At 40.9% G+C, this 14,946-nt stretch overlaps 3 protein-coding genes across 3 annotated transcripts; 1 reads left to right on the forward strand and 2 right to left on the reverse strand.

Moving 5' to 3' along the window:
• Positions 1 to 1,249: 1,249 nt before the first annotated feature.
• On the reverse strand, positions 1,250 to 1,949 carry MELLADRAFT_108834 (uncharacterized protein; the record flags this gene model as incomplete). The annotated part of the gene is made up of 2 exons (XM_007412740.1): positions 1,250 to 1,304; positions 1,372 to 1,949. 2 exons carry the CDS (start codon positions 1,947 to 1,949, stop codon positions 1,250 to 1,252), a joined length of 633 nt encoding a protein of 210 aa, XP_007412802.1.
• A 1,273-nt stretch (positions 1,950 to 3,222) lies between these two features.
• On the forward strand, positions 3,223 to 4,607 carry MELLADRAFT_89733 (uncharacterized protein; the record flags this gene model as incomplete). Its single annotated transcript, XM_007412656.1, has 7 exons — positions 3,223 to 3,361; positions 3,450 to 3,533; positions 3,603 to 3,790; positions 3,896 to 3,916; positions 3,978 to 4,233; positions 4,297 to 4,386; positions 4,453 to 4,607. 7 exons carry the CDS (start codon positions 3,223 to 3,225, stop codon positions 4,605 to 4,607), a joined length of 933 nt encoding a protein of 310 aa, XP_007412718.1.
• Positions 4,608 to 9,745: 5,138 nt separating this feature from the next.
• On the reverse strand, positions 9,746 to 11,104 carry MELLADRAFT_65217 (uncharacterized protein; the record flags this gene model as incomplete). The annotated part of the gene is made up of 3 exons (XM_007412739.1): positions 9,746 to 10,586; positions 10,620 to 10,757; positions 10,959 to 11,104. 3 exons carry the CDS (start codon positions 11,102 to 11,104, stop codon positions 9,746 to 9,748), a joined length of 1,125 nt encoding a protein of 374 aa, XP_007412801.1.
• Between the last annotated feature and the right edge of the window lie 3,842 nt (positions 11,105 to 14,946).

Consider the following 14,946-nt stretch of genomic DNA (forward strand, 5'->3'; position numbering starts at 1 on the left):
GCCATCTTACACTCGCAGCAAAGTACAACATCTTACTTGAGAGTGTATCGTCAAGCGAGGGGAGAATCATCAGCTGACTCCTGGTGGCGTAGAGGTACATCACCTTGTCTTGGGACATTTCATACGTGACTTTGAAGACTTTGATGCAGAACTGAACCCAGAGGATGAGTTTGTTGATGAAGTAATTGACCTCTATTGTGAAGCTTCTAAGGATCATCACAAGAATAAATCAAAGAGATTAAAAACAGAACAAAAATAAAATAGAATTTCAAGAAGCACAAGAATATGATATAAAAAGATTTAAATAAACCACATCATTAAATCTGTAACTCTTCAGGTGCCTGCTAAGTTTTGAATGCACTCCAAACTGCTTCAAAAAAAATTCTAACATAGGGGTAAGAAAATACACCAAGGTGAAAATAGAAGGAAGATCAGTCAGAGTCTTCAGGAAGGGTATAACAAACCAAAGACTTACTGTACCACCACTCAAATTAATAATAACGACACCAATTAACCATAATGGATTGATTGGGGATTTACATTGAATTGATAAGTACAATTTACTAAATAGACAAGAAAACATTAGTTCCATGTTTGGTGATAATCGAATGCTTGACTCACAAACTAAAGAGTTGCCCAAGATGTTGTGTATGTATTAGCACTACACCAAAGTGCATCTTTACCCAAGGGCCTAGAAAAATATTATGTATGTAGAAAAGTACCCTTTTCTGCTCCAATATAAGTCCTTGAGTCAAGAAAACTGTATGACCAATTCAAATTCTTGAGCCAATAAAGTGCCGTTTGCACCTGTATAGCAACAAAACTGCCCCTAACCACGTGAAAATGAAGTGATGATTAGAACACCATTTAATTTTGTTGAATTTGACTTTCTAATCAATTCAATATAAAGAAAAACTAACAGAAAAAGTTGAGTATATACAGACTTCACATATTTCAATAGATACATTTCGGACAGACTGATAAAAGGCCACAAAGGAAACAAAAATAAATGAGCAGTAATTGAGATCAGAAGCTAAATATACACGTATCACAACACAAATACATGTAGAGTACTAGGAAGACAACAAAAACAAGTGAGACATAGTTGATCTTTGCGCTGTTCAAAGAGAATTCAAGTTTATATGTAATCTGTGACGCGGGTATTGGCAAAGGAAGGTATTCAAAAAGATCAATATATGGCTTCAACTGCGAGCAATATAATTATTACACTAACCTAGTATAATCGAGCTCAATCTTCAGCTCCAAGGTCAGCTTGAGCTGCTGCCTCTTTGATCTTGCCCTGTCTATCATAAAAGAAAAGATTGTTGATGAGTATGGGTTGTGATGCTGGATTGGAATCATGTCACTTACTCAATTGTAGGAGACGCCAATTTAGGAACCATGGATGAACTTGTCATCTGCACTGACGGTTGACCGAACACGTTAGAGCGTCCTTCACCATCCGCATCATCAAAGGATTCAGAACGAGAGAGAGCTTTCAAGGTGTTGTTGGTGGCGGCAGTAGGAATTGATTCAAAGGCGTCATAGAAGACCTCATCAGAGGTCACAGAAGACGCTGCGAGATGTTCATCATTGCGACCTTCCAAACGGTTTAATGACCATGACCAAGGTTGTCCTAACTCGGCATCCAAGGTGCTCGGCCATATGGCTGTTATCTCATAAAAGCTTCCATTTTCGAGGAGTCGCCAGTGCATCGGGTGGGCACCATACCTCGGTAAGTAATCCAGATACTGTGAGCAAGCTCTGAACCGGTGACCAAAGAGGCCACAGTAGAAGCATTGGTCGAGCCCTTGTTTCACTTGGGGCAACGCCTCGTCTGGTATTTGAAGAGGAGACGCCTCAGACTTTTCACGTTCCAACATCCTGAGTCGAATCCGTTCATTGCGGGTGATAGGTGTGTGATTGGCGGTGAGACTTTTGGCAGACATGATGGTGTAAGTACGTAGGAGGTATGAGAGTTGGGATTGGTATAAGATGGGAACACTTGATATGATGACCGGTTTGTTAAGATCAAAGGATACGAGTCAAAGGATACAATCTGGTGGGGCAGGAAATCGAGGCTGGTCTAGAATGAATTTTTGATGATTGCCCCCAATGATATCAAGGGCATGTGGACATGTATCCATCTACTTGATTCTTGTTGACTTGATCAAATTCAGTCAGTCCTTAGGTAAATCCAAGGTCATCGGCTTTGATTGGTGGCTACCATTGAGAAAGAAAAGCACCGATTGTATGTGTACATTTAAGTGACACTTGTTGATATGATCCACAACTAAATATATCATTTGTACGTACACAGCGCAGGATGATTGGGCAATTCAGTGGACCGATTGAAGGGGTTGTCATGATGGTACAACGTGCTGATTAGGTGGATGGAGAGAACTTTGAGGTGAGAAGTTGATGGAACGGGGTCCGATCTCAAAAGGGTTTTCTATACCCGCAAAAAGCAGCAGGATATATGTTGCTATGCGTTCAAGCTCTTGTACGGATAACATCAAATCATATACATTAGCATTCTTCATTTCTATGGAAATTGATTGAGATCCCCAAAAAACATAATCAAAAATGCAAGTCAAACACTTCAGCCGTCTACTGATTCACCCATAACGATTATGACAAGATGCCTATGATGAATCATCTCTTTCGAATCACACCTCTTGTAAACAACAAATGGTTGCCATCACCTGCAATTGTTGTCACATTTTGTCTCAAAGATTGATGCATCAGGCGGTACGATTCCTACCTTCATCTTTCATGCTTGCCTTATATATTGATCAAGCTTTGCTCATCTTTCACCCCCAACAGTCTTTCAATAGCATCTAATTTGGTGCATAGTTTACAGAGTCGCGCTTTCTTTCAGTTCATGGTCTCGTGGTTATTCCGCTGCTATCATAATCCATTCATACGACCTCGTTTCTCTAGCCTATTGATCATCGCTACTTGTCTCTGCAAGACACTACATCTTTTCTCTCAATTATAATCATTCACCACAGCGGTCGCTAATTCCAATTTTGACTCTACGGTTATTGAGGCCTGTCTACCATCACTACTTACGCCATACCTTTTCAAAAGTCTTTGCTTTATTATATCATTGTACGTGTCTGGACACCACCAACAGAAAAACAATGTGTTGAATCAAACCCCGCGATTAACATAAGTTCTTCTTCTATTCAACCCAATAGCTGAACAATCAACTGAACCATGCTAGATCCTGGCGCACCTGGAGTCACGAAGCAAATGATGCTCGATTGGCTCCGAAAAAATCATCCAAAATCTCCGATTCCATCAACTTTCAACAAGAACCAGGCCGCAGTCAAAGTACGGGAGAAACAGCCTGAGTGTTGGTGCTATATACCTTCAATATCTTACCCATAAACTTATGCATCAAGCTAACAATTTGATTGTGTCTTGTACGGTGTGTTGAAAAGTCTTCCCAGACCCAAAAAGTGATAGGCCTGCAACGTTTATACACGGAGATCTCATATTTGGCTCATCTCGAATTGGCACAAGTGGTATGCAATTCTTACACACAATTTCACACGGTCCTGACCCATTGAATATACTAACACCCCATATATAAGGTCCAGACATGCGGTCTCGACTTCCTTCATCAAAGGAAACCAAGCCAATTTTGCCTCAGCCCAGTCGTGAGGAAACCAAGCCGAGTTTTCCTCAGCCCAGTACTGTCCCTGAAGCTTCAATGGACACCCCAGTGAAACGAGCTGCTTTGCCCACTCCAACCATCGTCCTCCAAAACGCTCTAATATCAGTAGGTGTTTCTTGATTTGCATATTTTTCATCAAAATCCTGCGACCAAGTTATATTCAATTCATCAGGTACTGAAGAATTAGCTCGCCGAATGAACAGTGCACAGAAGAATATGAAGGATAAGAAGGTAAGACTGTTGGCTTTCTTCCTGTTTAAGAGCTCAACTCACGTATCTACCGAGATTTCAGGGCAAGAAAGTTGCATTTTTGCAAGCACCAACTCGAGTGGCATCAAAATCAGTAGTTGATGTCATGGAATTGACTAGCCAGCATGATATCAATTTACTTCGCCGTGAAGCTCCAGCAATGAGCCCCTTGGCTCACCAGATTGTCCCCTCACCGCTTATTGAACAACGAGATATGCTTGAAGTTAAACCCAAGATTCAACCGACACACGATCTGATTGATCTATCGGATGGCGATTTGCTGTCCGTTGGGAACTTAAGTTGGTCCAGTTCATGATGTATCACCGTCCAAATCATCACGTTATTGATTTTTTGTGTGTCAGAAATCAATGTGCCTCCACTCAGATTCCCCACTTCAAAGGTCAAGTCAGGTGTGGATGTGTTCCATGAGGAACAAGCCCGAGCTGAGAAAGGTGAGTTCTTGAATACTGATGACAGTTGCACTAAACACATACTAATAAGTACATGGTTTGGAACAGTTGATGTACTTGAAGCATCAGTCGCGGAGCTATTGAATAAGATAGAATGTGTCAAGAGGCAGGCCTCAGACAACATGGCTCAGTTGGAAGATGAAAAATGGAAGAGAGGAAAGTTGACCTGTATTCTTGATACTTTGATATATTTCAAATTTTGAGAATTCCAATCTACTTTGACAGATCACGAGATCATCGAGAAGAACAAACTTCTCGATGAGCAAGCCGAGTGCATCAAGCACCTAAATAATTCAATCTCAAGCTTGCAAACAAAGGTTGACAGCATGTACGCTTGGTACGATAAAGCCAAAGGTGACCTTGAGACTCATGAACTCTGCATTTATCAGCTGATGCGTACTGAAAATGGTGATGATGATGAAGGTTCAATCCTGGATGATGACCTCGTGGCTAACAAATGATCTTAATGTATGATATAGTGGTATTTAGTCGTGATAGGACCCTGGAAAGCCCCTATATACCCGCCTAATTGGGTATGTAGGAATTGGCCTTTTTGGGTAAAAATGGTCCTTATGTTCTGTGTAGGAATTCTAAAAATTTGAAAAAAAAAGTCACACAGGAGCCTTATTTTGTATGTAGGAATATGTCAAAAAGTGTGGAAAAAAAAATTAGGTTTCTTACACATTAGGTAGGAAAGAGGGTTCTCAGGGCCACCAGGCTACCCACTTCAATACATAAGGTGAGTAGCAATGATCATCGAGTCACAATGAAACCCGATGTTATTGTGTATAGATACCAATCATGATAGTATTGAGTTCGAAGCTCAGGTAAGACAATTTTTTACACATTTTTATGTAAAAGGGTGTGGAAAAATGTCATATTATGACAGTTGATGGTCATTGAAATCGAGATGTCTGACAGTCTGGCATGGGTCAGCAAGAAGGTTGTTTCAACCAGTTTCAACCGAGTCCAAACATTTGAAATGGCCTGAAAGTTGCTGAAACAGCTTGATTCTGCTCGATCACAACATTTTTTTTGTTTGATCTTGATAGTTTTCGTTGATATTAGACACAATTACTATATCTCGCGTAGCAAAAGGAAAAGGTAATGAACGAAAGAAAAAAAACAACCACCAGGATCCTGTGGCTTCTGATCACGCCAATGCAAATGGAGCCACCAAATTGGACCCTCGGACATGTAGTAAATTGGTAGCCATCATGCTGAAAAACTCTGAGCAGATGGACAAGGCTCTGGATCGCTTACATTGATGGAACATTCATGTAAAGCTTGACCTCAATTGGAGTGCAAAAAATACATCAACAACTCTTGACATCGCAACACAAACACTTTATACAAGTGGCAATGTATCAGAAGACAATCCACTTGAAGTAAACAAGTTTGTTGTGGTTATAAAAAACAATGTATGTCATCCCCTGTTTCAAATATGAAGCTGCCGACTCTGATCATTTAATGTACTCTTGATTCGTTTTAGATGCTTTTTTTGGGTAAGATCTGTGCTCTCTACATTTACCAGAATGGTAAGCACGAGTGGATCACCAAATCGTCCACTCGATCTAAGCTCTCATATGCATCTACCCAGCTTTACATGTATAAAGGGAATCCTGGAGCGTGTAGTTTTGAAGAAAACTTTCCAAATCGCCTCATATTCTCGCATCTTGATATAGCAGATATTCACTATGTGTTTCCCCCCACCTCATCAATGAATATTACTGAACCCAAGGCTAACACCATATGGATTCCTCAAGCTTATCGTGCTATGTTAAAGGCTATGAGCCAGAAACAGTACATCAAGGCAATTCTCGAACAACTTGCTGTTGAACACGCTAAAGCTAGAAAAAAATAAGCTATACTTGAATTGTAATATCTAACTTGGTTTTTATTTCTCTCCACCTTATCTAGAGATTTGATTTTGTGTTATTTCTTCAAGTTGTTTCGCTTCATCTCTCCCAAATTCAAAAAAATACCAGTCTCTTTAGTCCCTTTTCTGAAACGTTTGACTGCTCTTTTTCTACTTCTTGATATTGAATTCTCAGACCCTGATCTCCCTCATGTGTAGAGATTCACTTTGATGTTTTTACCTGTTACAGCAGTGGACCAACTGCAGTGGCTGGCCAGGAACTGGAAACACAGTCCCTCCAGTGGCTGGCCAGGAATTGAATTACTCGTTTTTTTTAAAACTCAACTACATAACACTACATAGCTATACTACTCACTAGTCTATTTCTCTCTCAACAACTTCAACTCTTGTGATTCTTCTACCAAATTCCCAAAAAAATATACAAGTTTTTCCGGAAAAAAAATCAAGATGTCTAATTGCTCTGAAACGCCCAAAAACACAGATTTTGAGGGTCCTTATGCAGATGGAAGGAATATTGGGACCTTTCTCCGAAAAAAAAAATGGTCCTTTGTCAACAGGTAGGAATCCGAGTTTTTTTTGTGAAAACCGGCGAAATTTGTGTAGGTAGGAGGGGAAAATTTCGGGATTTCCATTAGGAGGGTATATCGGGGCTTTCCAGGGTCCTGTCGTGATCATATATTCAATCAGTTCAATCCTAGATCATTGTTGGACTAGATTATCATCTGTGACTTTGGTGCTCACTGGTTGGCAACTTTGTATGCGTAGATGAGATCTAGTTTTATTTCCCTCTCATGGGCCTGAACTGTTTTCGACTGCCATGTATTCCTACATAATAATGTGTGGCAGTTGAAACCATAAACTCAAGAGAATTTTATAAAACTCCAATCATGATATCTAATTTTGTCTTTCAACTTTTTTTGATTGTCAACTTTTCATTCATATTCTAAAGGAGCTTTCTGAAATGTATTCAAGCAGATTGACCATCAAGTTAATTTGATAAAAAATGTGCTACATTACGAGAATAAATTGTACAGAGTATGTTACACATAGGATCTAGCAGCAGGCCACCACACTAGCTAGATGTTCCAGATTGCGAAAATATGATATATCAATGATTGGTATATTAGACCCTTTGATATATCATTTTTTCTGTTCACGGACAGCTTGATTACTTTGTGCCCTATGATTACAAAGGATGGCAGAAGCTTCTCGACAGAAGGGTGCCGGCGCAATTTTCAAGACTCGGCATTGGAAGATCATCCATCTCACCACAAGTATGTACACTTTTCTTATGTCCAAGAAAAGAGAAAAGCTTACAGACACTAACCACGCCCATAAAGACAAACCTTACACTACAAAAATCATATTCAAAACCTTCCCTCTCAAAAATCAAAGTACCAGGACACCAGATGGCTTGTTAAAACAGAAACAACATATAGTAGTATATTTATAGGCCTTTCCAAATGTATAGTCGCCACATAAGAGTCAAGTCAATCATTCAACTGATACTGGAAGAAACATAGCTCTGTAAATAAGTAAGGGCTCTACAAGCTATTGTTGAGGTGATGAGGGTACTTGAGCTTCTTCTCCATTGTCTTGAGTTGATGGTGTCGGAGGGCTTGGCGTATTTTTCTCCAAAATCTCCCTGGTTCAAATCAATAGCGTATAAGATTAAAGTTACAAAACAAATATAACGAGAAACATGACTCACTCATGATAATCAGTCAACGCTGAAATGAATCCGAAATTTTGGATAGTTTGATCAAATGTACATTTTCTGCTTCGTAGTAGTGCCATTGCACTTTTCAGCTGAAGCTCGAGCTCATTGCGCTTGGTTGATGAGATTGTAGATTGCCTTAATTTGAGTTGTAACAGCTTGATGGACTGATGGGTTTCTTTGAGATAGGCAAGACTGTCATGGAGGTTATCTTCATGGTGATCTTTAGCGATGGCAATGGCAGAAACCTTGTCGTCATTCAAGAAGTGGTAGGTTTTGATGACACTGCAAAAATAATGTATTTTTCCAAGGTGAAAAATGATTGACATTAATGCACAAAATGATTAATAATGCAGAATTAATGCAGAATTAATGCATTTTTAATCATTTTGTGAAATAAATGTAATCATTTTTCACCTCGGAAAAATACATTATATTTGCAGTGTGAAGGTGTTGATGCTTTCGGATGCATGGCGGAATAGCCCTGCCTTAAGGTTTGACAGACCATAAATGTTGAACATTTCCATCCGCTCCAGGTCGATGTCCGAGCTGGAGTCGATTGTTTTTGGATACTCTGCGACTAAGCATGATGGGAATCGTAGTTTAGGGACTTGTAAATATTTGGTGTTGGAGTGAGAAGGTATAGCTAGATTAGAGAAGCGCGGAGCTACCATTTCAACAAAGATTTTACGAAGGAGTTCATGATCATCTTTGGCTTTTTGAGTGAATATCAAATGAGGATAGAAAGTGGTGATCAATTCTAAAAGTCGGTTGGTAGTAGCTCTACTCAAGAAGGCATCAGGATCAAACTTGCGAGATTTATCGTTGAGAAAGTCGAGAACATAACTAGGTAAAAAAACACAAGATCTTTTGGAATCCATGATGTGAGTACTTCAGCGTAGTTGAAAAATCAAGGACACAAGAGAAACTTCAAGTAGACGTGGCTTTCAAAAATACACACATGGGGATGATTTGAAAATTTGCTCATGATCCCTTGATCCTCCAATCTACTTACGTTTTGCTTGGGAGCGGGCAAACTCCGTAGTGGCCAATTTGAGATCCTCATTTGAGACATTATAAAACACACCACATGGCAAATCTAATAACTTCAACGTAAGCATAAACAAAAGAACACACCGACATCACTGATACATCTCACCGGAAATGAATGTGTATTCAAAGTTGGTGGAAGTCTTAATTATATACTTATACATAAATATGTAAATCAGAGAAATGGATCTCTTAAATTAAAAATTGGGCGGTAGCTGGAGATAGAGGATGGTTAAAAAAAGGAGCGGGAGGCTTGTAGATATTTATGTGCATAGATGAGGTATCACAATATGGCTCTGTATGCTAAAAAAGAGGTGAAAAACACCCTATTTGGAAAAACAAATAGGCGGGAGACAGAAAACGAGAGAGTTGGAACCAAGTGTTTTAAGAGCTGGCATGAATTTGTTGTAAGTTCATCCAAAAAAACAATCAGATAAGATATTGAATTTCTTCTTATAAGCATGCAATTGCAGATCTGAACAATTTGGTTGGTTTACATCCACATGAAAGAGAGAAAAGGGATTCTTTTTAAGCATACAAGAGTAGATCTGAACAATTTTGTTCTTCCAAACCAAAGACAAAAAGTAAAAATTGAAACAATTTTATATCCATGTTCATGCAACCTCATTGAGTGGTCAGAACCAAATTGGTTTTGTAATACAAAGACAGGATAGAATGAAGATTGTACATGAAACTCATTTCGAAGGTATGATGGTGTAGTGAAACCCTGGAATAAGTCTACCCGGCTCCACATCTTCTTCAATTACAAATTTTATGTAAAGATCAACACAAACGGTACGATTGAAGGGAGTTAAATGTATGAAAACTTGAGGAGCGTGGCATTGCAAACTAAAACGTAATTGTTCAATAGTTTTTGACTTGATGCCACCGATGTCCAAGTGCCGGGGCCGGTGAGCAAACTCCTTTGCTTCTGGCACAACTAAATCTGGATCAATGTACGCCTTGTAAAGTAGGTGCAAACTGTGGCTGTTAACACCGGCAGGGATAGTGAGGCCGGGTTTCTTGCGTTGAATGGCTTCTTTCAAGACACGTTGAGGGGCGGTCAAGGGATCAAAGTCACCAAGATCGGTTTCTATGGGAGTTGGCGGAGGGGGACTAATGAAAGGACGCAGATGTGGGAGCAGCTCCGTTTCAAATGCATTCACTAATTTATCTCTAAGGTGGGTGACTCGATGCAAGGTTTTGGGGTTGAAGTGTAAAAGAATACGGTAAATTTGATCTTTGTGGATTTTTGTCTTGGATATCTCGTATTCATGGGAAAGGAAGATATGTAGATTGTTGTTTAAACTGTTCACATGATTCCATAACGGATGTAGCCGAAGATTGTCCGGGTTGCTATTTGAGGGGCGGTTTGGTGCTGGCGGAGGTCCTAGTGAAATCGTCACTTCTTTTTTTGGCATTCCAGCGTAGCTAGATCTCTGTGCCTCCAAGATCATTTGCGAGACAGTTACTGGCAAGGTTGACTTTTTCTTGCCTTTCGTCATCTCTGGTGGAGTTGACTTGTTAGACAAACATCTACATATACAAATATATAAGGGAGAAACACACCTTGAGTAAATCTTTGATCCAGAGATGGGATATTTTGGTGTCGCTGTGAGGTAAGACTGGTGATCAAAACTAGAAACTGAGTGAACATCGGTGAGGTCAGAGAAACATTTGTACAGATATATGTGACGTGCAGTGAGACTGCGAGATGAGTGAATAACATACCTTAAACAAATCTTTCAAGTTGAGATGTTAAATCTCTACTTTCACTGGGAGGTGAGGGATGAATGTTGTACGATTCAGTGAGTGCCATGGGTGGAAGGTGAAGGGAGGTAAAAGGTGAAAAGACTCAGTTATTGTCTTAGAATGATACGATTGGAATTTAATGGTATGTTCACTTACAAAGTTTGGCAACCTAAACTAGCAGTGTGTGCAAAAGTGAGTTTGTCTGAACGTTGATCTTCGGCGGAGATTATGACTAGAAAGTATATGCACAGCAAAACCAAGTGAGGCTTCAGCTTTTCAGAAACAGTAGGCAGAAGGATCATGAATTGATCTGGAAGAAGATGATGAAAAGGAGTTGGAGACAGGATCAAGACGCAAAAGGCAAACCTTGAGAGGGTGTAGTGCAGAAAAAGGTTCCGCAAAAGTACTAGAAAAAGGATACTTGTACTATCAGATATCTGAGGGCATATCTGACTGGCTTGAGCGGGCAACGACGAATAGTAATGAGCAGGCTGTTAGTCCTCAATTCAGGCTAATATATATATTCATGTACAGTATGCTGATCAGTATTCTCAAGATGAACCGTGGTAAGTCTTTCTTTGTTTGCTGATCAGTAAACAAAGAAAATGGTTGGGCGATTGGAAATGAAATAGTACTCTGTGGTACAAAGGGCCGCTGGTAGTTTGGTCACCAGTGGCTTGAGGTAGAGAGGGTCACACATCGGCACCAGCGCTCATGAAGAACGTGACGTAGGTGCCGATATATGTTGATGGTCACTGTGAAGGAAGTGGTATCCTGCATATGCAGGAAATTCTTTGTCCTTATCGTGGGGAAGTAATTAAAGTGTTAAAGCTGGATTCTTTGTTTATGTGGTGAGAGAAGTCCCTCTTTGTTTCGTATCTGAGATGAGAAATTCAACAGTTACTTACTGTTACGTACAGAAGAAAATGGTTTGATAATATTTTGATTGAGTGACTGATCAATCAAGTCACATTGGACAGTCGGAGTAGCATATGTTGTACGTCAAATGATCAATGTAGCTATGGATTTTCAGGATTATGTAGTTATGTACTCACAAAGGAACCTTATACCAACCATTGTTGGTATAGATTTGGGGGGTGAGTCGATCAAGTCACATTGAAGACCCCGAGTAGCATACTTTGCATGTACAACGTCAGTATCCATGGCCGCAAGGATCCTGGATGAGTGACCAGAACAAAGCTGGACATATGAAAGGGCACAACAAATTCGGTTGAGGAGAGCACTGGGACATGTTGATCTCATGTGTGTTGTGCCAGACGTGCTTTTATACAACTCACCTTTCTGATCAGTCCCTCAGTAGCTCATTTTTTTTTGCATCCTCCAAGTCGATATCTTTTTCTTATTCTAGAGTATTGGAGTGTATTATTTTAATTGTTGAGCAATTTAGATACAGTAATGAAATCATTACCCTTAAGATAGATTTTCGACATAAACTGTTTTTGTTTTTCTGATCTCACTGTGATGTCTTCAAGTCCTGCACCACCTTCTGGTCAAACTCTTCGAAGCCACCGTCGAGCCTCACAATTACATTCCCAAGTCCGCGAACAATCAGGTCCTCCTTTAGATATCACAGCTCCGTCACTATCAACAGCCGCTGCACCCACCAACACTGGCCTGAAGAAGAGGAAAGCCAGCCAAATTACATCAACAGATCCGAATGATGGTGAGCTCTCAAGCTTCTCTTGAATCATCATCACATGAGCATTCTCCAAAACTTACTGCTTTGTTCAACACCTAAAAGCCTCAATTGATGCCGCCTCAATCGCCGCCGCCTCTATCGACACCGGTATCCCTGATAACTTAGGGTTCACCATTGTAAGTAAGACGCCTCGTAATAGGCTACTGGAACTCCTCAATCAGTATGGAAAACCCAAGAGACCTCGTCGATCCGAAAGCGCCCTACCAAAAAGAATTCCTTCAGCTCCAGAGGTTAGGTCAAGGCGAAAAACAACCGAGGATCCTCAAGTTGTGCTCTCTCAAATCACAGCAGCAGACGTGGACTTCAATACATACACTACGTCAGACCTTGCTAAGATGGTGGAAGGAGTTGGCTTGGACGGAAAAAAAATGTCTAGGGAAGCCCTGGTGCGGGCTTTCCAAGGGCATCGGGAATTGAGTATGTCTTACATTTATGTATCCACGGTCGTACAAAATGCTTACTTCTTGGATAAATCTTTCCCAACTAGTTATCTTACCCAGCGAAGGCTTTGCTTTCACATTCACTGAGAAAGCGCCGTCACACCAGTCTGCTGTCACCGAAACTCAAGGTTAAATTTCCATTCAATACTCATCAAATGCATTCAATTCACTGATGTTTGGGATCCATCTGGTTCAGCTACTCATCCACCTGAGACGTCTGATCCGAAAGAAGACACAATTAGCCAAAGAGCCCGGAAGGGTAAAGGTAAAGCTACATCTCCGGCGCCTTCTTCATGTTTGGAATCTGGAGTTCAAGAGGTGTTATCAGAGTGTAAGTTCAGGTCAAGTGGTGTTCTTGATGTGAAATCCATGCACATGCACATTCACTGACGACATCTCATATATCCTAATTTGAAGCTCTCATCTTGCAAGCCGACCCGTCTAGTCAACAACTATCAAGCCCTTTAGTTGAACCTTGTAAGTAGAGTTCCACCTCTTAGTCATATTAGCCTTACAAAAACACTGACCATGACCGTCCTTCAAAGTTTATCCTTTGCAAGCTGGGTCATATCGTGAGGTTGGAGCAGCAGGTAAATCAGCAGGACCATGTGAGTAGAACATTTGTCTTCAGTCTGGCCATAGAAGCTCATCATACTTTTCCAGCCTCCTTGCAAAAAAAACAACTTCAAAGAGTCAAAGCAAACCAAGTGGCAAAAAACGCCCCTCAATTCATGGTAATGAAGCCACACCTACAATCCCCAGTCTCCAGCATTCTCGCTTGCTTTACCCTCGACCACCTGCTCACCGCAATTCCCAGAAACAAAAATCGTCTCAGTCCGATGATGATTGGTCTCCAGAGAACAAAGCTACTCACGATCCAAGCGACTTATCTGATACTTCGAATAGGGCAGACAATTCTGATGACCTAAGGTTATCCCCCTCTAGCGCCACAAAGTCCAGAAAACGAAAAGCCTCGTCCAAACCCTCAAGACCTCCTGGTCCGGCGAGCCTTCCAACAAGCCCTGTTAACCCTTTGCCTGATTACAATGATATAAGAGGTGCAGAGGCAGATTCTTGTGATGAACCTGAGAATGAAGAAGGACGACGTAAAAAAACAGTTTGTAAGTTACCTGCTCATATCATTTGGACTTCTACATACCAATACTGATGCTTGTGATTGTCGAGTAACACCTTAGTTCGACTAAAACATGCCTTGAATGAAACCAACCAGCCGCTTGACAAAGCAGAAAAACGTTTGAAGGTGCTAGAAAGTATATGCAGCATGTCCGCTGACGTCAGACAGAGTCCTTCACCTTCCAAAAAGACTCGAGGTGGCAGGTCCTCTGTGAGTTAACTTTCTATCTTGGGAGTGAAAAACAAGGAGCTGATTCCGCTTTGTAGGCTTGGATGCGAAAGCATATTGACACACTTTAAGGTCAAAGACCCGAGGATTCCAGACTCCCTCCACCTGCAACTGATGCTGAACAGGCGGCTTGGAATTCAGATATTGATGTTGATATCCTGAACCCTGATACTTCCCACCCCCAACCAGCACCAGCCTCTTCGAATCCATCCTTCCCGTACCCTTGTGGCCCCGGGCACGTGGAAGCTACCGCTCAACAGCTGGTGGTTATGTGCAGCATGATGCAAGCAGCTAGAGTATCCAGTTTTCGGCCCAACTTTTCGAAACCACCGACCTCCAAAGAGAACAAGTTCCTTTGGGCTCTTGCCTTTTGGATCTTTGTCAAGCTTGTTGAATGTGGTGAGTATAGCGGAGTATCCATCGATACTGAAAACATACAGCATCTCAAAAAATCAATGAACACACGGATACGATCACTCACAAAACAGTACGTCCACCCTTCATCACCACAATGTCACGCTCAACTTCTTGTCAACCCGATATCTATAACCCTCAATCATTCAGGTATCAGCAAGAGGCATGGGCTGATGATAGAAAGAAGTGTGCTGCCTCTAATGCCCG

This window comes from Melampsora larici-populina, assembly GCF_000204055.1.
Source record: "Melampsora larici-populina 98AG31 unplaced genomic scaffold MELLAscaffold_32, whole genome shotgun sequence".
Lineage (NCBI taxonomy): Eukaryota > Fungi > Basidiomycota > Pucciniomycetes > Pucciniales > Melampsoraceae > Melampsora > Melampsora laricis-populina.